Consider the following 23,980-nt stretch of genomic DNA (forward strand, 5'->3'; position numbering starts at 1 on the left):
GTGAAATTAGCTTTTTTTATATAAAACTAAAGTTGACTCTTAGAGCATGTAAGGTAGTGTGAAGTCACATCATATTACTGTTTGAAATGTTTCTTTCACCTTCACTTGTTTTACAGTGCGGGTCTGTTTATTTGACAGTATATGCTGAGGGGAATCTCCATAGTCTTGTTTCTGTTTCCAAACATCTCGTTTCGTTGTTTTAAAACTGTGCTTCTACTTGAGTTTCTGCTCTTGTGAACCTCACTGCAATGTGTTGTGATGAGCTGTGCTGTCATAATAAGTGTGTTGTTGTGTGATGAGTGAGTTGTGTGTTGTTGTATCGCCCCCTACAGGACTGCACCATCTCTGCACGCACCGAGACCTAGAGCACAGTGAGGATATGTTTGGAAGTATTCCAGATTCTGATGTTCGAGCTGTGATGTCTGGCTGGTGTGTGTGTGTGTGTGTGGTGAAGTGGAGTCACGGGGGTTAAACTCTCTCTCGGCCTGTGAGCTCCAACAATGAGTTGAGCGGAAGATCTGCCGGTGATCCCGACTGTGAAGCTTCCACACACTCAAGGCCGTCTTTATCACTGATCTTTAATCCTTCACACACACACACACACACACACACACTCTCTCTCTCTCAAACTTGCCCCACTTCACTAATATTAATAAAATGGTAAAAGTGTCTCTGTGTTGGTGTTTGGTCTGAAGCACTGAAAAGGAAACTAATTTCTTAATAATAAAGATATTAATTATTAGGAAATGACGTCACCAAGTACTTCAGATCAAGCAGCTTAACTATAGTTAATAATAATAATAATATTTAGTTTTTTTGTGAAATTACATATACTGATGAATTATTCACATAATAATATTATTTTAATGAATTAAATTATTAATTGTTGTTATTAATAATATTTTATTTTGTTAAATTTACATTAAAATCTACTAATATTCCACTAATTAAAATATTAGTATTAAATAAAATATTAATTATCATTATTATTAATAATAATATTTATTTCTGGTAATATACATTACATATTTTAATATTATATAACATAAGTAATTATTGATATTTATTCATAATTTAAATTATATGATCATAATATTTTAATTACTGAGTTTTAATGATAAAACAGTCAGAAAATTAGAAGAAAATTGACAATTTTGAATATAACCTGTCTGAGCTTGAGGATCCATTTTTTTTAATGTAAACAGAACTTAAGTCTTAAAGATTTTCAGTCCTGTAGTTGCCCATCTATCAAGCAAAAAGTGAAAATTATATTTTTTTATAATCCAGAGCAGACATTAGTAAAGACTCGAGTGCTTGTCAGTTGGGTTCTGGCCCAGTGCACAGCTGGCTTTGACCCCAGGGCCGCTGAGAGGGTCAGGATGAGCCGCTGTGAGTCTCTGTGGGGGAACGGATGAGAGCCGTCCAACAGCCAGATCTATTCACCTGACACTCATGATCACAGCCACTGTCTCACTAAACACACACTTCCTGAAGCTGTGAGAACCAACATCTCCGCTTCGGTTTCGCTCTACTTCACCCTCTCGTGTTCTGTGACCAATCTGCATTAAGGCAGCGTTTGTTTGACCAAATTTAAGCCTATTGTAACGGCCACCAGCTGGAGTGCCCTTGAGAGCCACTAGAGGGCACTGTACATCAGACTATTGTCATTCCCTCATAAACTATATTTCCCATAACTCACTGCTGGTCTCATCATTACTGATAGCATCCTCATTGTCAAAGTCAAGTCAAGTCAAGTCAAAGTCAAGTCAAGTCATAGTCGAGTCAGTCAAAATCAGAGTCAAGTCAAGTCAAAGTCAAAGTCAGAGTCAAGTCAAGTCAGAATCAAGTCAAGTCAAAGTCAAGTCAGAGTCAGATCAATGTCCAGTCAAGTCAAGTCAAGTCAATGTCAAGTCAAAGTCAGAGTCAAGTCAGAGTCAAAATCAGAGTCAAGTCAAAGTCAAGTCAGAATCAAGTCAAGTCAATGTCAAGTCAGAGTCAAGTCAAAGTCAGAGTCAAGTCAAAGTCAAGTCAGAATCAAGTCAAGTCAATGTCAAGTCAGAGTCAAGTCAAAGTCAAAGTCAAAGTCAAAGTCAAGTCAAGTCAGAGTCAGAGTCGAGTCAGAGTCAAGTCAGAGTCAAAATCAGAGTCAAGTCAAAGTCAAGTCAGAATCAAGTCAAGTCAATGTCAAGTCAGAGTCAAGTCAAGTCAAGTCAGAGTCAAGTCAATGTCAAGTCAGAGTCAAGTCAAGTCAAGTCAGAATCAAGTCAGAATCAAGTCAAGTCAAAGTCAAGTCAGAGTCAAGTCAGAGTCAAGTCAGAGTCAAAGTCAGAGTCAAGTCAGAGTCAAGTCAATGTCAAGTCAGAGTCAAGTCAAGTCAAGTCAAGTCAGAGTCAAGTCAAGTCAAGTCAGAATCAAGTCAGAATCAAGTCAAGTCAAAGTCAAGTCAGAGTCAAGTCAAAGTCAGAGTCAAGTCAAAGTCAAGTCAGAATCAAGTCAAGTCAATGTCAAGTCAGAGTCAAGTCAAAGTCAAAGTCAAAGTCAAAGTCAAGTCAAGTCAGAGTCAGAGTCGAGTCAGAGTCAAGTCAGAGTCAAAATCAGAGTCAAGTCAAAGTCAAGTCAGAATCAAGTCAAGTCAATGTCAAGTCAGAGTCAAGTCAAGTCAAGTCAGAGTCAAGTCAATGTCAAGTCAGAGTCAAGTCAAGTCAAGTCAGAATCAAGTCAGAATCAAGTCAAGTCAAAGTCAAGTCAGAGTCAAGTCAGAGTCAAGTCAGAGTCAAAGTCAGAGTCAAGTCAGAGTCAAGTCAGAATCAAGTCAAGTCAATGTCAAGTCAGAGTCAAGTCAATGTCCAGTCAAGTCAAGTCAAGTCAATGTCAATGTCAATGTCAATGTCAATGTCAAGTCAAAGTCAGAGTCAAGTCAAAGTCAAGTCAGAATCAAGTCAAGTCAATGTCAAGTCAAAGTCAGAGTCAAGTCAAGTCAAGTCAGAGTCAAAGTCAAGTCAGAGTCAGAGTCGAGTCAATGTCAAGTCAAAGTCAGAGTCAAGTCAAGTCAAGTCAAGTCAGAGTCAAAGTCAGAGTCAAGTCAAAGTCAAGTCAGAATCAAGTCAAGTCAATGTCAAGTCAAAGTCAGAGTCAAGTCAAGTCAGAGTCAGAGTCAAAGTCAAAGTCAAAGTCAAGTCAGAGTCAGAGTCGAGTCAAGTCAAAATCAAGTCAGAATCAAGTCAAAGTCAATGTCAAGTCAGAGTCAAGTCAAAGTCAAAGTCATGTCATGCCAAAGTCAAGTCAATGTCAAAGTCAAAGTCAAGTCAGAGCTTACTGATGTACATCACAATAACATTTTGTAAATATATGCAGCAAAGAACCGAATAAAACAGTTATAAAGCAGTTATGGGTCCGAGCATCAGATACTTTGGTATAAACATGATTCAGCGAATCAGAGGAGAGCAAAACTATGATTTTAGGAAGATCAGTAAAGGTTTGAATCTGTGGGATTGTTTTGTGGGGACGATGTTCCTGAAAGTCAATCCACTGCATGAAGATCTTCATCGTGTGAGATCGTTGTGTCATCTGGCTGTATTAGGGCGTTTTGCACATGGATCGCGATGCCTGTGATGTGAGATCATGTCAAAGCCCACCCGTACAGTGGGACGCGTGCAGAGACGTCATCCATTAGACCGCCCAATCTAAATCAATTAGATATGAAACCCAGAGGTCACCGGGGTCAACGCCGGGATGAGGCCTTCATTATGAGCACAGCATATCTGATTTAATACACCTCTGGAATGGGAAGCCGCTCTGGGAATACTGCGGATATTAAAGGTCAAAGGTCATCCAGCATGTGGGCCGAAGATAACGTTTCTGTGAAACACTCACAAGATGGAAAAAGTTGCACAACACTTTACAATAAGGCCTCATTCGTTAATATAAAGTAAAGCATGCTTTAATAAAGATTTAATTGTTCATACGGTTCATTAACACTTTGGATTTAAACAATTTATTTGTATCCCAAATGTTAAAATTAACATTGATAAATGCTGTGGAAGTATTGTTAATCGTAATTTCATAACGTAGTTAACTAATCTTAAAGCCCCCCTGTAGTTAATAATTTAATCCCTTAAAACTCATCTTTGATCAACAAAATTACATATTTAAAGATTTTTCTTTGAAAAAAATTACTGTATGCCTTATATCTTGAATATAACTCGACACCCTTGCCTCATTTAGTATGCGCGGTTCTATGAATATGCAAATGAGCCCCGCCCCACTCTTTCAGAGATCCACTGGTTGACGATCACACGTTGTTCTGATTGGTTACAAGGTCGTTTGTGACGTCAGAAAAACCAGCGATTTTTAACCGTGTTTTTGAGACTGTCTTTGGTTCACTGCCGTTTTAAGGAGGAAATACTCAGCAATGCTGTCCACTTATGAACTTACACACATTAAAAACACCACATACACACATAAACAACATTAAAAGCTTGAGTTTCACCACAGTGGGACTTTAAATGTTACGAATACATCCTTTCGCTGTGCATGCAGTTTGTGGTTTGCTTAATCACATTCAATTAATTGTGAATGAATCTCTAAATCTCTTTATTTTCATCTAGATGCGACACAATGGAAGCGGTCTGAAAGGTTCTAGATGATTATGTCTGTTCAAGTCAATGGATCTGTTGACTTGAGTATGATTTGATGAAGAGTTTGCTAGTTTAACTTCTCTTCATCTCTCCTGCTGACGTCACGCGCCGGCTGGTTGTGAACACACGATGGCGCTGTCGCATTACAGCAGGCTCGTGTGGTGAAATCTGACTCTCGCAGGAGGGTTTCGAGGATGTTGATGGATTTTCTTTGCTGTCAGAAATGTTTTGAGCAGATGACAAGGAAAAGGTCAGAAATCTCAGAAGACGAGTGTTGGGTGGGTGAGCAATGACAATTTGATCTAAAACTCATAAAATACATCATCAGAAAAGTCATTTGTGTTTTTTTTTTTTCATATTACTTCATTTTACTGTCAAAAAGTATTTTAATAATAATAATAGATGAAGTAAATGAGCTGTCGCAGTAGTGACTGGGGCTATAGTCACACTTTTTTTTTACTCAAGTAAATATATATATTTCTGAAAGTCAATTTCTGGTTTAAAAAAGCCATTTCCACCATTATTGCTAAGGACAAAACTATATGGGGCATGTTGTCACATTTGAAATCGGCCTGCCTTTTACAGGCTTTATAGCTGATATACATATTGTAAAATAATTATAAATAGTTATTATACTGTAAAAAAAAAAAAACAGTATCAGTATCTGCCTTCATGGTTTTTTTTATAAATACAAGTTCAACTTGGCTGTAAAAGTCATTTATCGTAAACTAACTTATGAAACAATAACTTATTTTTATGAGCTAAAGTAATGTAAAGATAGGTTTGAAATGAATAAACAATTACAATATTACAAACACATGCAATAGCTTGTTACAACATTCATGGAAATGTTTCGGTTTAATACCTTTTTATAATGGAAATATGATGTTATTGGATTTTTTTTTTAAGTTCTCTTATATTGCATTCATAATTCTCCAAAATGCGTGATGTCTTGTTTTAAACGAGTGTATCCAAAATGGAAAAATCTTAGTTGCATGATCACTAAACACAGTGTTATAACTGCTGGCAGTGTGTGTGTGATCATATGAGCAGTGATGTCATTATTAGGGCTGTACGGTGTGCAAAAGCTTCTAGTCTCTTCATAACACACACACACACACACGTCTCAAAAATCATATTAAAGATTCCTGGATGAGAGGTCATACACCTGGCACTAAAATTTCTGTAGAATTAAAGTTTATATCTAGCTTAAAACACCTTAAATCTGTAGTTCAGGTTCCATAAACAAGCTCATATGTAAAATATTTCTTCATTAATATAGTACAATAAACACATATTCAGTGTCCGTTGCTGCTATTAGTTTGATCAGACATGTTTCCAATTACACTGTTTAACTTCAGATTTGTCTTTTCTGTCGAGTGAAAATAATAATGAAGGCTTTTCAACCACATGAACACCTTGAAATGTGGATCATCATGTTAATATGTACAATAGCCTGTATATTAATGTGATGTCAGAGTTTAATAAGTGTGTAGCTTCTAAAATAAGCCACTAATGGTGATTTAAGAATAATTTATTGTATCATAGCAGCTCATGTCTAAGTGCGTTAATTAAGCGTAATAAATTGTTTTTTTTTTATCTGCCGCAAACTTCACATGAATTAGTTTTGACCCCATTTCCATTTTCTATTGTAAATACAGATCCCCGGTCAGCTGAAGTGATGAATGAGGCTGATGTGAGCTGGAGATCTGGGACGAAACGCATCGATACTGATGCTCTGTTTTCTTTTCAGCACTTGCGTATTTCGGTAAAGAATCATAGAAAAGAAACGATTAGTTAGATTTGAATTAAGAACTAATAATACAATAAAATACACATTTTAATAAATACTAAATAAATTAAATGCTACTCACATATTTCCCCCCCAAAAAATTGTGTAACACTTTATTTTGTATATGTATACATGTATAATTACATGCAACTAAACCTCAAGCAAACTCTATTACAACTAAACATATTACTCAATAACTAAATGTATAACAAAGACATGTTAAATAAAGTGTTAACAAAACTTGATTTCATTTTCAGTTACACTTTATTTGAAGGAGTCACAGTGTAATTATTAGAACTAAGTAATATGAATTTACAACTTGTACTTACTATAATGGTTTATTACTAGGTTTTATTTGCTTGAAGGGTATTTGCATGTAATTATAGCCAACATACAGTGTAAAATAAAGTGTTTTATCTTTGATTTCTTCTAGGATGACCTTGTAGAAAACTTGATGTAAGTTTAGTCCGACGCGATCAGTTCAGTGTGAAGCCCGACCCATCAGAGAGAGAGAGAGAGAGAGAGAGAGAGAGAGAGAGCATTGAAAACAGATCACCCGAGGGTCTCACCGCAAACAGTCGCTCTCAAACTCTTGTGTTGTTTTTATTTCCCAAACTTCTGCTAATCTGATTCCGCGTGCGCGCGCTCGCCGTTGTTGTTGTTGTTGTCGTCGCGCGCTCAGATGATGAAAACTTCACGCGTTCATTCTCACTGATGGACCGTAAAAGTTAAAGAAGAATCCCGAAAGTGAACTTTCTGAATGATTCTCGCCTCAGACCCGCTGCTCCTCGTGAAGATCTCCGCTCGTGATTTGATGGATGTTCGTGGGACGCGCTTCTGTTTTCTGGAGCCAGAAAGTTTCCAGTGAAGAAAGAGTTTGATCGTGTTTGAGCGAGTTTGATTCACTCCTCAGAGCTGGTGAGTGATTTACGTGCACGCGCGTGTTTAATGAGCATTTCAAACATTTGTGTTGTAGTTTTTGTTCAACTTTTGTTCGACGCACAAAACTGTTTCAAATGGAGTTATTTTGGAGGGAAATTGCGTAGATGGACCATAGAATAGAATAGAATGGCTTTTCGACTCTTGTTTGACTCCTGACACTGGAATCTCAAACATTCTGCTGCAATTTGATCCATATGGGGGAAGATGCGATCAGAAGGTGCCAGGCGCCAATCCTCAACACATCCACTCATCCATGCATTAGATCATCACACAGTCCAGTCATCTCACTGTGCATTTTAATTTCCTTCTGAAGTTTTAAATTTTATTGCGAGGGGATTTAAAAAATAAAAAATAATATATATAGTCATTAAAACAGTCATTTCTTGTAGAAATGAGCTAAGTAAATAGTACAATAGAGAGTGAATAATCCAGCAGAGGATAATGAATGCAAACAGAAGTTCAAGCTGTTGAGAGTTGAAAGACCTGATGTTTGCTCTTCAGGCTCTCTGTTTACTCTGCTTTCTCCTCCTGAAATACTTACAATCAATTTCTGTGGCCGTTACGGCGCGAGGATTCGCTGATAAAACGTGCAATTCACTCGAAAAAGAGAGGAGAAACTCTGAGATATAGAGGACGAGGAGAAATAACAGCCTCTAATTGGCCCATTTAAATCCTGGAGGAAAAGCAAAAAGCATTCGGTGGGAGTGAGTTCACATCCATTAGCATGAGAAAACAGTTTTAGTGCATTTGCCATTGTGCGCGATGAAGAGTTCTAGCAGTCAGGATAAAGAGGTTGAAAAGGATGTGAAAGAACGACGGGCCCATTCAGGATTATTCAGGTCCGGCCGAGCTGACGGTCACCGGGGCCCCGGGGCCACAGGGGCCTCTTTCATCTCCCCCGGAGCCTTTTTCACACGTCCCGCTCTCTCAGGGTCCGTCAGCCCTTTTCTTGTCCTTCTCATTGGAGAAGAATTTAATGAAGCCAATGGTGCGAAAGCGGAGGAGCTGAAAATACCGCAGGGCGCATGGAAGGCCTGAATGGAAACTGAGTAAAACTCCCCGCAGAGACGATTCAGAAGTTAAGACAAGAGGGAGAGAAAGAGTCCGCTTTCACATCCTCACCAATTAACACCGACGAGAAATAAAGCCAGGTGAACGAACCCTGAATAAAGCTGTTTTCATTTCATGCCAGATGTCTGGAGTCGGGCGCATAGTTTCAGGCTATTTGTGGAGGAATTTCGGGAACAATTTCCAAACTTCGGCTCATTAATGTTGAAGAGAAACATCGGGAAGCTGGAATTTTTCCGGCATAAAGCATTTAAACGTTTCTCTCAGCCAGGGTTTTAAAATGAAAGTGTGCATGATGAGCACAAGGACTTTCCTCGCTCAGGATTGTCTTTGAGACCGCGGGGAACTCTTGTTTGTCTTGCTAAGACTCCAGAGCACAATAGGCTTTCTCACAGGAGTATATAAGGTCAGTCCGCTGTCAATAGGTCAAGAAATCCCGGGGAAGTCGAGCTCCTCAGAAGTCCCTCCATTGTGAGTCGCTGACCCCTGAAAACGTGTGTTGTTTTATTCTGAGCGCAGTTTGGACTAAAGATACTGCTGGAGTTTTATTATCTTCTTATTGTTAAACCTGACCGTCAACAAAACATTATTTGCTGAGATGTTTCCTCAGTTTGAATCCCCCGGGTTTAGCACATTATGCTTTATAAACACCTCTGGCTGAGCCATTAGTGCAAACTTTTAACCGTCCATCGGATCAGTTGCAGACTGTCTATCATTGGACCTGTGTGTATGGCTGTTGCTGAACTAAATATCACTGTGTGTTTCTTCATTAACCAATCAGATCGCAGGGTTGCCGGCCTTTATCACAAAACTGACTGTTTAGAAGTCGATGCTGTGATTTCATGATTGATCATCACTACTGTCTCCTAATTAGAGGAACTCAATCACTCCACAAACAGGCACACACTGTTCCAGTGCTTCTCTATTGCTTCTGTTTTACAACACAACACTAAACCCGCATTTAATGTCGTCTGGGTCGTAACGTTTACACTGTGTAGATTTGTTTGTGGTGTTTGAGGATGAGGCGTCACACAACCTGCCCATGCTAACGTGTCTAAATATTAGATTACATTATTTTATCTCTATATAATATTATATTACATTATCTCTTTATATTATTATTTTTTTGAGATTTATATATATATATTTTTTCACTTAATATATACTGCTCAAAGAAAATAAAGGGAACACTTAAACAACACTTAAAAAGTAAAAACCAGAAAAAAAGTATTTAATAAGATTATTTCATTCATTCAGATCTATGATGTGTTATTTTAGTTTTCCCTTTATTTTTTTGAGAAGTGTATATATATATATATATATATATATATATATATATAGCTAGAACAGCAAAACATAAAATAAATAGTTGAATTTTATATATTATATTATTATTTTACATATTACTACTTTTACTTTAATATATATAAAGTACGAAGTACTTACACTTTACAATGTATATCAAAAATTATATATACTGTAAACAATGCTGGGTTGTTTTAACCCGAAATTGGGTCAAATATGGACAAACCCAAATGTTGGGTTAAAAATGTAATTAAAAATTTTAACCCAACTTCAACTTTCACTTTCAACTGTAGATTTTTTAATTACATTTTTAAACCAACATTTGGGTTTGTCCATATTTGACCCAATTTTGGGTTGAAATAACCCATAATATATGTGTGTGTGTTCATATATATATATATATTTATATATATATAAATACTTGAATATATAAGGCTTTTAATTATATTTTGCTGCTCGAGATGCATGATTTAGCTGCTTTTGTTTCAGCATTTAGCATTGAATTTTTCTGCTCTCTGACATCATCAGAACACACCTGAGATGCGGTTTTTGGGTTGAGACGGTTGAGAACCACTGCACAATGTCATATGATATTTCATGATATTTCAATGATGGTGTTTATTAAGAGCCTGAATGGAGATCCATCTCTAAGAAAGCTGTCAGCTTGAGACCCTGAGGCTAGTTGGAGCGTCGAGAGAGTGTGCGTCTCAGTGTGAATCCGCTGCTTGTGTAAACTGCATCGCTCGCTGTGATTCAGAATCAGGGTGGATGTTGTTGAGTTGGTGTTTTTTACAGTGTTGTGTGTTTTTCTTTGGAGAATCGTCAAGAGAGGATCTACGAAATCATGCATCCCTGTTTTCTGGCATTTTCACTCTAAAAAACGATTAGTTGGCTGAACAACCATTACTTAAACACACAAAAAATAAGTATTCATAACTTTTCAACCTCTCGGTGCAACACAAAAATATTAAGTTACTTGGTGAACTTAAATGTATGCATAAATAAAATGAAAAAAAAAAAACACAAGTCATGTCAACTACTATAATAATTGCTTCAAAATTAAGTAAATCAAGCATAACATTTTACATAACTATACGAGTCACGTGATATAAATGCAATTTCCCAGGATGCCTTTCCAGCCAAAAATTGGAGACATAGCACATATGTGAAAAATGTAAGCTTAACTTTTTTTTTTTTTACTTATTGCATTTTTGGTCAAGAAATTAACTTTTACACTGAATTTACTTAAATATTTGAGTTCACGTAACATTCTTTACTTAAAAAAATACATGTAACGCGATGCATATATTTTTTAGTAAAGAATGTTGCGTAAACTCAAATATTTAAGTTCATTAAACAAAGGTTTTCTTGTTAATTTCTAAGTAAAATTATTCCAAGTCGACATTACTTAAAAGTACGATGCAAAAACGGTGCATATACAGTATCTAACCATCTAATGCACTAGATGTTAAGCTATGGATATTCAGACTAAAACCTCAGTATATCAACTCATTTACTTTCAATCCCCCAAAATATTTTTCTTCCATTTTATAATCCAAGCATCAAAGACACTAGATGCTAAGCTATTAATATTCAGACAAAAGTGCGAGTCACTGTACACATATAGTATATCAACTCATTGTTTTTCATTTTTCCTTGCATTTTATTATCTAAGCATCTATGGTAACTTCCACTGAAGAACTGAACTTGAACGGGCTGATTCAACAACCAGCTCGAAACACTGGGGAAAAAAGAAGGGGTAGAAAAAGGCCTTCATCAAGCAGAGACAATCACGCATCAAGCGGCGTCTAATTACGCGGAGTGAAATCAGAGAATCTGCGTCTCCTGAAAGGCCATCACACGCCACGAGACGCTTTGAAATCAAAGATCGGCGGGCCGCTGGGAGCAGGAGATGCTCGCCCCGCGATGAAATGTGAAGGGTATCCGTAGCGCCTCTTGACTGGCTTTGATTCGGGACTTAATGAATTCCTGAAGGGATGCAGTAACCGGATGATACTCCTTTAATACCTAAAGAACTTTTGACAGCAGAGAGCCGTGGGTTCATGCGCAGTCATACAGACGGATCATCATCGCTGATGGAATCGTACATGTTTCAGACGAACGCCTGATAGCAGAAACCCCTGGCGGTTTCACAAGCGCTGGCTCGCGGCCTAGAGCCGGTTCAGGCGTGTTCGACAGCTCCGGACATGCATTTATTGTAACGCAGACAGTCTTCTGTGATTATTTGTCTTTGCATTGGGGAGTGTTCGCTCACATCGGGTCTGTGTGACGGACTGAACTCTAGGCGAGGTTTAGATTAAGCCAGGATTAGGCCTTAGTTCAATTAGGGGCATTTAAGTAGCTTTTATAAACGTGCATCTTCAGACTAAACAGCGACACTGACTTATTTTAAGATATACCAGCATTCAGCTTTTAATGTTGTTTATGTGTGTATGTGGTGTTTTTAATACACTTAAACCATGTGAAAGTTCATAAGTCGACAGCATTGCTGAGTATTTTCTGCTTTACTCACCCGCATGTCATCCAAGATGTTCTGCAGTTGAAAAGAAATGAAGGTTTTTGATGATTTTTCTCCATATAATGGACTTCAATGGGGACCAAACAGTTCAAGGTCCAAAAGACAGTTTCAGTGCAGTTTCAAAGGGCTTTAAATGAATGAATCTTTTTTCATGTCATTTGGTTCATTCAACGAACGAAATTGACTCGGAAAATGATTCGTTCATTTTGATTAACGACCTCGAACAGGAGAGTCACGAATGCGCATCACAGAACAGAGCAAGGCAAACATTTGAGCTTATAAAACTTAAACTTTGTTGTTTATTTTTTAAATGAGTGATCGTTTCGCTTGATAAGACCCTTATTCATCGTCTGGAGTCATTTAAAGCCCTTTGAAGCTGCACTGAAACTCCTTGAACCGTTTGAACCATTTGGACCCCATTGAAGTCCATTATATGGAGAAAATCCTGGAATGTTTTCATCAAAAACCTTCATTTCTTTTCGACTAAAGAAAGAAAGACATAAATATCTTGGATGACATGGGGGTGAGTAAATTATCATCAAAAATTAACAAAAAAACCCCAGCAAAAACGACCTCGTAACCAATCAGATCAACGTGTGATCGTCAACCAGTTGATCCCTGAGTGAGTGAGTGAGCTCATTTGCATATTCATAGAACCGCGCATACTAAATGAGGGTGTCGAGTTACATTCAAGCTATTTTAACACATGAAGAATGTCATTTTGTTGTTCAAAGATGATTTTAAGGGATAAAGTTATTGACTGCAGAGCTTTAAAACAGCTCAAAAATGCATTTTAGTCTGGGTTTCGCTTAAGCCTTGTTTGTGAAACCCAGGGCCAATGTTAGGCCTTAGCATTTACACAGGGTTAAAGGTCGAGCCCTAGTTGAGTTAGCTGGTTCTTCTTAATCATGTCTGTATCCACAGTGCAATTTATTTGCTCAGATTTGCCGTCAACTTCGTGTTCGGTGTTCTTTTAACTGATTGTCTGCAGACTTTCTTTACAGAAAGGCACTGCTGTGTCAACACTAAAACTGTTATAACCACCAATGTAAGTGGCTGTAAACGTTAGAAGAGCTCAACAACAGAACGGAGAGGACGTTTACATTACAGTCCTGGTGTCAAACCGCAAGTGTCTCCTAAAAACACCATTTGGCCGGTGGATCAAAGCGTGCTGTTAACAAACATGTCTGGGCGGTGGGATCAAGTCACCTTCATTTATACAACAGCAGTGCATTAATAACATGTTGATAAAGTGAGATGTAATGGGTTTGTGGGCAGATTTGGGGAGGCAGGAGGAATCCTGATCTGAGCTTCTGAACATCTGTTCGGCATTGGTCACACTAACGGAGACGGGATATTGCACTTATCAGCGGGGGGTGTGATCTGACTATCACCTAAACTCACACACACATCCATTACTGAAACACACCATTAGCGCTGAATCCCATCCTGACTCACACAACTCCCTGCTGTCTTATATCAAACACTGGGACTTTTAAGGGAGGCATGAGTTGTGAGCACACTGTGTGTGTGTGTGTGTGTATCTCCAGCGATATCTCCTCGTGTCTGACTGAACTGAGCTTCACTCACTTATGAGTAATATTCCCTGGAATTTGCTGGAATTATGATCCTGACGGACTGGAGCTTGTTAAATCAGCGAGGAATGCAACGGTCTGTTGTAACGACGCTGAATTGGCCGCTCTGATGTGTCATGTGGTTCGTTTAAAATTACACTTTTTTTTCTTTCGAAACCTCAAGAATGATTATTATCAAACGCTGGGTCAGAAGTGAGTGACTGTGAAAGCTTTAAAGAGCTGAAATCAGTTACTTTAAACTTCTATATAAAAGTCTATATATACAGTGTGTGTGTGTGTATATATATATATATACGTATATATATATATATATATATATATATATTTGTTTTTGGATTTAGTGTTAATGAATTAAATATATATATATATATATATATATATATATATTTGTTGTTGGATTCAGTGTAAATGAATTATATATATACTGTATATGATGGATTTGATGGACTTTGAAAATCTGAGCATTTTTTTCTTTTAAAATGCATAAAAAGTATTGCTTTTTATATATATATATATATATATATATTTGTATTTATAAATATTTACAAAAATATATACAATATATATATATATATATATATATATGCAAACAGTAAAAATATAAACATAAAATCATGTATATATACACTACCGGTCAAAAGTTTTAGATCGGTAAGATTTTTTATGTTTTTAAAAGAAGTCTCTTTTGCTCACCAAGGCTGCAATTATTTGATAAAAAATACCAAAAAAAAAACAGTAATATTGTGATATATTATTACAATTTAAAACAGCGGTTTTCTATGTGAATATAGTGAAGTGTAATTTATTCCTGTGATCAAAGCTGAATTTACAGCATCATTACTCCAGTCTTCAGTGTCACATGATCCTACAGAAATTATTATAATATGATGCTCAAGAAACGTTTATGATTATTATCCATGTTGAAAACAGTTTTTTACATTTTTATTTCAGGATTCTTTAATGAATAGAAAGTTCAAAAGAACAGAATTGATCTGAAACGGACAGCTTTTGTAACATTAATCACTACCATTCAAAAGTTTGGGGTCAGTAAGAATTTATTTTTTATTTTTGGGGGAAAGAAATTAGACAATACTTTTATTCATCAAGGATAAATTGATCAAAAGTTACAGTAAAGACATTTATAATGTTAGAAAAGATTATATTTTAAATAAATGCGGTTCTTTTGAACTTTCTATTCATCATAGAATTTTGGGGGGAAATGGTACACGACAGTTTTCAACATTGAAAATAATAATTTATCTTTTTTGAGCATAAAAAATATTACTGATCTAAAAATTTTGACCGATATATATATATATATATATATATAGCAAAACTTTTTAACAAATTTATAAGAGAAAATGCTCAGAATAGTCTGATCTGGTCTGATATGTGCTCTTGTCATCTGTTATATGGGTTTTTCAGTCTCTTAAGGAATTTTAGGAGAAAAAAAACGGAGACAAAGTTGGTTCCTCATAAGTGCAAACTGATGAAAGAGCGATCGCTAGTTACCCCTCTACAGGAATCTTGCTTCTGAACTTAAGATACATGAACCTGAAGAAACACACTTCAAGCCAAAGTTTGAACAAGCGAACACTAGAGAGAGAGCGAGCGAGAGAGCCCGAGAGCCTCTGAGGGATTTCGCTATGTGACCTTTCAGGGTTCTGTCAGAGCCATTAGTTTGTGGGACAGCTCGAGCTGTAATTATTCAGCGCTGAGGTAGGGGGTTGCGGTGAGTAATCCAGCGTGAGGAGCCCAACGCTCTCCTGCACCTGGAATATCAACATTCACCCCAGCCGCTCCGGTCCTGCAGGACTCGCGATCCGTCTCGGGGTTTCTCCAAACCCTCCACACTGTGGCTGAAGTGTGTTTGAGGTGTTACTCTTTCAGTCTTGTGAATTATTGTGGATATTTTTCTTTTTAACACTTCCAACAAGTCGTCATCTCGTATTTATGGTAATCCAGACACAACACGAGCTTTTCTTTCCCGTTAAAGCGTGTGATTCTGTGAGGCGTGGGTTAGCACACAGCTGTATTTCCTCCTGATTTATGGTCTGTTTTCTCATAGGAAATGACCTGCGACACATGTCCCCTCACTAGGGCGCTTTACTGGACAGCTGCCCACCTGTGAACGAGTGAGAGAGCGATGTTGGACCTCTCTCAGAGAAACAGATCAGTGATGGATCTCTAAAGGTCCAGATCGAGAGGATCTGCAAACGGTTCAGATGAAGAGTCCGCTGGTAAAACCAACAGGCCATTGACTGGAGCACAATGAGGTCCTGAGGGGAATGTAAAGTTCAGTTGTTGTTGCTCTGCTCAATTATCTCCTCCTAAAGCGTCTATTGTCCTCTGACGGCCTCATGAATGGTGTTTGTGTTCCTCAGGACAGTGATCGCTCACGAATGGAGATCAGGATTATTTGCTCCTGCTGTGCGTCACAAGCTTGTTAGAAATGTAAATGACGATTGTTCATTAGAAGAATAGCTAATTATCATTTCTTAAAGGCTTTATTTAGTTGAATAGTTGGATGGACGTTTATAGAGCTGAGTGAAATGGATGATGGATGATCTCGTATTCATTCATTTGCTCTGAAAGGGTTAATGCAAGAAGTAAAATACAGCAAAAATCTCTATTTATAGAGCATCCATCCGTCCGTCCGTCCGTCTGTCTATCTATCTATCTGTTCATCCAACCATCCATCCATCCATCCATCCATCCACCCATCCATCCATCCAATCATCTATCCATCTATCCATCCATCCGTCCGTCTATCTATCTATCTATCTATCTATCTATCTATCTATCTATCTATCCGTTCATCCATCTATCTATCTATCCATCCATCCATCCATCCATCCATCCATCCATCCATCCATCCATCCATCCATCCATCTATCTATCTATCTATCTATCTATCTGTCTGTCTATCTATCTATCCGTTCATCCATCTATCTATCTATCTATCTATCTATCTATCCATCCATCCATCCATCCATCCATCCATCCATCCATCCATCCATCCATCCATCCATCCATCCATCTGTCTATCTATCTATTTATCTGTTCATCCATCCATCTATCTATCTATCTATCTGTTCATCCATCCATCCATCCATCCATCCATCCATCCAATCATCTATCCATCCATCCATCCATCCATCCATCCATCCATCCATCCATCCATCCATCCATCCATCCATCCATCTATCTATCTATCTATCTATCTATCTATCTATCTATCTATCTATCTATCTATCTATCTATCTATCTATCTGTCTGTCTATCTATCTATCCGTTCATCCATCTATCTATCTATCTATCTATCCATCTATCCATCCATCCATCCGTCCGTCCGTCCGTCCGTCCGTCCGTCCGTCTATCCATCCATCCATCCATCCATCCATCCATCCATCCATTCTATATATGTCTATCAGTCTTTTCTGTCTGTCTTCCTTGCAGACTATGAATATTTGCAATTTTATGAATTATTGAATCTGAATCAGGGTTTATTGAACGCTTTCATAGTGTGCCTTCAGTTTAAGTTTAACTTTCCACCAACATTTACAGCAATAATCCTCAGATCCCAGTCTTTCTCTCTTCCGTCATCTCCTGAATAAAAGCCTTGAGCCGCACAAGTAGTGCGAGGCAGACGTCAGGGCGCGGAGAGCGCTGATCTGAGGTCAGTTCTCAGCCGTGTGAAGGATGCTGCTGTAATTAACGAGGTGAGGCTGTAAAGCAGGAGTGTTTCGCCGTAATGAGCTCCGGATGCCGCGGGGTCTCTGCTCTTGAATGGCACAATGTCTCAGCCCGAGATTCACGGAGAACAGCCCCTCACACCTGTTAGAGCCTCAGCCTCAGCTCGTAAAGAACACACACTGCCGTCCGTCACACACTTCCAAGAGTCACAGCCAATCCAGCCGTTTCTGGATGGAGCTTTCGGGGCTGTTTTTATGCTCCTTTACACAAAAATAAACATTGTTTCAAACAATAAGTTTGGATTTATTTTGAGAGTGAAATCGAACAGAAACTCTTGCGCTGATCTGATGCAGTCATTGGCAACGTTTGCCTGTTCTGGATCGTTTTACTGGTTTCATTTGTCAAACATATCTATTTATTAAATGTTTGTAGTTTGTGATGTCCGTTTTAAAATGTGCAGCCACTTTGAAACTCTAGATGACTTATTTATTCACCGATACAATTTCATGTATTTTTCAGGAATGTAAAGTAACATTTTTCACATTTTCCACATCGAAAGTGAAAATAGGCCCAATAGGTCTTGTTTTAATCATATACATGATTTAATGTATGATATATGCACTACCCCATATACTGTATATATATATATATATAAACAGTATTTAATTATGAATATAAAATTATTGAGTATATTTAATGTTTTACATTTATTTAAATGTATTAAAATATTACACATAATTTGTAGTAATAATTATTATACAATTATTCAATAATAATATAATAAATATATTTAAAATCTTCATTCAATCTATTTTCACTCTCAGAACAAATGGGAGTTTTCTGTATGAAAATTATTTCATTTTATTTTATTTTGCATGCAGACAGAGCATTAAAAACAGATTAAAAATATTAAGTAAAAACATATAAATTACTAATCATTAATCTGCATAAATCAGAAAGCCACTTTTATTGGGAAAAGCACAGCTCAGGCATTCTTTGTAAATGCTGAAAATCTCCTTTTGCATGTAATGAAAAAGGATTAAATATTATATTTATGATCATAAAATTACTTTATATTATGAAATGAAAGTTGTAATGCACTGATTATAGCTCTTAAATTTCTTTTTCTGAGCTTGAAAGTAAGTAAGAATCGTGTCCACTTTGACTGTCCCTCTCCTGAGGGATAATCCGGGGTCAGGAGCGAGTGCTCGTGGGTCTCGTGACTGTAGCTGATTAAAAACACCGTCAGGAACAGCGAGAGTGCCTGTTGTTTGCGTGACCATCTGTCTGTTTGGTCTTTGACACCCGTATTATCCGTCACACTGGTCCTGCCGTGAACACGCGGCTCTCCGCTCCACAGGGGCGTCCGAGAGCAAACTCTGACCCATCCGGAGATCTCCAATGCTCTTCACGTTCACAGAGGTGTTTGTCTTTCACGTATTTCAGTCAAACTGAAGGACAAAGAAAACACTTGTTCTCAGAAAGCTCTTGAGTGCGAGAACAGCTTCATCGTGAAGAACTGAAGACAAAACTGTGTCACATACACTAGATTATATTTTTATTTTTTATTTATTTAGTTTTAATTTTTTAAACTTTTAATTGTGTTGGTTTAATATTTATTTTACTTTATATATTTTTAAAAAATATATATATATTTTATGTTTTATATATATATATTTTTTTTATTTTATTTTAATATCTAATTTTATATTTTCTTTTTTTTTCATCTTATTTTGTATTATTTTGTTTGACACATCTTCAGACTATGATGGTTTATAGATGTAGATAAATGTAGATTATTTTGCATGCTATCAGGACTACTTTACATTATTAACATATGAACGAGGCATGAAACGACACTGTGGGAAACGTCACAAACAAGTCAAGACGAAGTTAGTGAATGTTCAGTTTAGTTGGTTTATAGTTGAGAGAGAGAGTGTGGTTGAGTTTGTGTACGTGTGCGCATGTTTGTGTATATGCGTATGATTCATCCAATCAAAATTAGAGTCCATTATAATAGTTTGTCCGATTTCAGTCTTTAGTTTTGATCTCAACTTGAAGCTCTTTTTGCATTGATGGTCAAAAAACACAGTAATATTGTGACATATTATAACAATTTAAAATAACTGTTGTCTATTAGATTATATTTATGCCATTTATTCCTGTGATCAAAGCTGAATGTTCAGCATCATTACTCCACTCTTCAGCGTCACATGATCCTTCAGAAATCACTCTAATAGACTATAAAATGACTCATGATATGATGTAAGATTTTGGCCATAGCGTCATTTTAAACGGACTGCCAACATTAGGAACATTTTGAGCCAAGATTCTCCAGCAGGGCCGATTGAAAAGACCGATGCTGTTATTTCAATGCAGGATTAATGTAAAGGTGAATGCAGGGTCACATAAGGAGCGTTTTTGTCATGTTGACTGATTCTGCTTGCAATACGCCCTGATATGTGGACCTGTAAATAATATGAGGGAATGAATGATGACGTCAGCCGAAAATAAACGTCAAGATGTTTTTAAGTCAATGCATGCACTGCATAAGAGCAGGAGCGTGAATGAAGTCATCTTTGACTGCGAGCTGAACGCTTCATGACTGATGGACAGGGGGCATCACTGTTGGCCGAGGAAAGCGGAAACAGATGCTATCCAGGATCACAAGTGTGTTCCTCCTTTAATCGGCTTACCTTGCCTTAAAAAAAGAGAGAAAAGAGACGGTTGAGTGACTAAACAAATCTGCTTCTGCTCACTCAAGCCATTTCAATGAAGTGCCGTGATGTAGCACACGGATTCCTGTTTCATAATTCATAAGTCAATCGTACGCGGATTTATTTATTAGTGTTGCTCATTTTTAATGATTTAGTCAGTGATTGCATCATCCTGCATGGACTCTTTGAGGCAACCAATCAGAATATGTGTTAGTAAGTCTTCATAATCAACTTTTAACGACATTTAGACATTTAGACAGGGAGATTTTAATTAAAACGCCGTCAAGCTTCCCTAAGCACTTCGTTGGACTTCGCTAGGGAAGTGTATTTGGGCCGAGGCAGCGGGTCGACTCATATGTACACTTCAGACAGATCCACGGACCACAATGCAACACGATTGTGATGTCACAGCATTCATTATTCTTATTAGTTCTTTTTTTTGCTTTGCCACATGAATACATCTTGATGTATGTTTGGTCTCTCTCTCACAGAATACTTCATAATGGAGGCCAGTGTGCCCAGCGCCGCAGAGAAGAAGGACTGTAAGACGTCCGCTCTGGAGGGAAACGGCTTCAGTGAGATGCCCAAAAAACCTTCCCCATCATCCCTGACTAGAGGTACCAACCCATTTCACTTCCTACGACCTTCCAAGGCATCTAAACGGGATCGTTTTCTCAATCATACATGCACATATTCAGATTTTGCACCATTTGTTTTTTCATATCACATGACCGATTGAGTAGTTCACTTTAAAAAAAACTTTTGCTACTAATTTATTCACCCCCATGTCATCCAAGATGTCCATGTCTTTCTTTCTTCAGTCGAAAGGAAATGAAGGTTTTTGATGAAAATCTTCATCAACATTCCAGGATTTTTCTCCATATAATGGACTTCAATGGGGTCCAAACGGTTCAAGGTCCAAATGAGAGTTTCAGTGCAGCTTCAAAGGGCTTTAAACGACACCAGACGATGAATAAGGGTCTTATCTAGGACCCTTCGAGTCATGACTCGAAAAAAGATTTGTTCATTTTGATGAACGATTCGAACAGGAGAGTCACGAGCGCTCATCACATAACAGAGCAAGGCGAGCATTTGAGCTTATAAAACTTTATTTTTGAAATGAGTGATCGTTTCGCTCGATAAGACCCTTATTCATCGTCTGGTGCCGTTTAAAGCCCTTTGAAGCTGCACTGAAACTCTCATTTGGACCTTGAACCGTTTGGACCCCATTGAAGTCCATTATATGGAGAAAAATCCTGGAATGTTTTAATCAAAAACCTTCATTTCTTTTCGACTGAAGAAAGAAAGACATGGACATCTACATGGATGACATGAGGGTGAGTGAGTTAATTATTAGCAAAAGTTTTTTTTAAAAGTGAACTACTCCTTTAAGAGCAAGCAAAATGGATGACATTAAAATCATACAACAAAACAAACATAAGGCAATAGATGGAGCTGACTAATGTGCAAGAGAGTTGCACGGTATTTTTTGCTTTTGCATGAGGTTTATTGCGATACATATGATGTTTCGCAGCAGAAGCGAGCGTTCCTCAGGTTATTTATCACCGCAGCCGAGACCTTAAAGACTCCAGTAGAGCTGAGGAAAAGAATATGCCCATGAAATATACATTTTAAAGATAAAATGTGGCGCTCGTGGTGCCGGCCGTCCCTGATAAGCTGAAGCCGAAAGCCCCCGGAGAGTCAAAGGTGAGCCTCCATCAGGCCTGATATGAATCCTAATATCACGTTCCACCAGCGGCCTTCATTAATACCAAGTGACCAAGTCGCCGCCACGTAATCACGCCTGATTGGACGAACGAGCATCTATTCTACAGGGCTTTTTAGTGCTCTGTTTGCTCTGAGATTAATCAAAAGTTACACACACGCACGGATGGACAGATAGAAAGAGAGCGAGCATGTTTAAAACATGTCTTTAGGAGACCGATAAAAGCGGTGAATAATGAGGCCGAAAGACCTTGTTCTTACCTCCAGTGTATAAGTGTTATGAATTAGTTAAAATGGCAGCCGAGGACGACACGCTCCTTCAGAGAGCCACCTTTGAAATGCTAATACCTCTTGTGATTTTATTTTTTTCACAGATTGATGAAGGAATTTGGTGGCCTGCCATTGTAAAGAAAAGAAAATCCATGATTTGTTGAAGAAAGGAAGGGAAAAATAGGCCACACAGTGGCAACAAGACAGTTGAATGGCATAATTTATAGAGTGTGATTTTCACTGGTACATGATTCCTATGATTCATTTTTAACCGCAGGGAGAAATTATGGCGGAGATTGAAGGAAAAGTAGAAATTGAGATCATCCGTCTTAGCTCTAACTTTGTTTGATTGAACTAAGAAGTGCCGTTGATGGAAATTGCTCTTTGGTTGCATTTCCACTGCGGGTTTTGACGCCCAAATACGATTTGTTGACTGTCAGATCTTCTTTTAAAAGTGACCTATAGACGAAACCGGCGAAATTACTGAGCTGTTGCTGGGTAGCGTTGCGCCATTGCCTCCTATTGTTTTAGTTGACTGGAATAAACGGCCCGCGATTTACGACTGTCACTAACGTTACAACGTTACCCCTTGTATAATGTCGAGTGGGTAAACAGTTTCCGTTATAAATTGTTTCAATGGTGGCAGTAAAATTTCAATTTTGAAGAGAAAACATTGTGAATACCCCGGGTCGACTGCCCCTGTCTGCTGCTGTACGGTTTACACAGATTTCCTGGGCGAGTACAAGACGCGGACATTCGCGTATAATAACAATTATTTAATGACATAAATAAAAAATATAATAAATATGTGATATAGTGATCAGCAAAATCTCCTCTCTTGCTATTTTTTCTATTCAATTAACATGCTATGGTCATTAAATGGCTTTCCTGAGCTAAATGTAACGTTATGTGACATAATTGTTCTCCTGCTGTTATTTTGACCTCTTTCCATGGTTTAAAAACACTAATTGGTCGATATTATGTATACTTTCTAGCTGTAACGTTACCTTACCCTTGCCCGTTGCAATGTGAAAATGAGATAAATAATGGACACAAATAAAAAACATGAATTTGTTTATTTGATTTCATTTATTTATTGTTGCCAAATGGACAGATCTTTTTATAGTTTCCTTGTTGGCAAACGTTAGCCTAGCTAGCTTGCCAAGCTATTTTCATAAATAATCTGTAAGATCGTTTGTACCTTCATCTGGAGGCCACTGTCTAACATCATCAACCCAACAAGTTATTCTGCCTGGCTGTAGCTGTCATCGAGGGTGCCTTATCAGTTATCACCGAGGTTTGTTTACATTACCGGTGCATACGTCTATGCCGGTGTAACAGCTCAGTAATGGCGTCGCCACAAGATGGCAGCCTACACAGAACGCTCGTCGGATTCGTCTACATCTGCATTTACACTTTACATTGGCGAAAAAATCCAAGATACACATACTTAACCCGTACACACTGGGACGAATATCAGCGCGCGTTATTCGTCAGCGTTTTCAATGCGTTTTTTGTGTTCACACCCAAGCGATTTTCGCTGACGATGAGCCAAGTGAACATGCAAATTCATTCCCTGACATTAGATGGCGCCAATTTGCTCTGCAATACCACTCCATATCAGTTTTCTTTTATCAAGATGTTTGTAGTCGCTGTCGCGTTTGTCATATAGTTCTTTATGTTCTAGCACCAAC

At 37.8% G+C, this 23,980-nt stretch overlaps 1 protein-coding gene across 1 annotated transcript in view; it reads left to right on the forward strand.

Moving 5' to 3' along the window:
* Window positions 1-6,957: 6,957 nt before the first annotated feature.
* Window positions 6,958-23,980, forward strand: part of gli2b (GLI family zinc finger 2b) — an 89,053-nt gene continuing 72,030 nt past the window's right edge. Inside the window, exons 1-2 of the mRNA XM_039674220.2 lie at window positions 6,958-7,347; window positions 20,783-20,908. Of these exons, the coding sequence (XP_039530154.2) occupies window positions 20,794-20,908 (115 nt within the window). The 5' untranslated portion in view covers window positions 6,958-7,347; window positions 20,783-20,793. The remainder of the gene's footprint in view (window positions 7,348-20,782; window positions 20,909-23,980) is intronic.

The sequence above is a fragment of the Pimephales promelas genome, chromosome 21, assembly GCF_988280905.1.
Source record: "Pimephales promelas chromosome 21, fPimPro1.hap1.1, whole genome shotgun sequence".
In the NCBI taxonomy this organism is placed as follows: domain Eukaryota; kingdom Metazoa; phylum Chordata; class Actinopteri; order Cypriniformes; family Leuciscidae; genus Pimephales; species Pimephales promelas.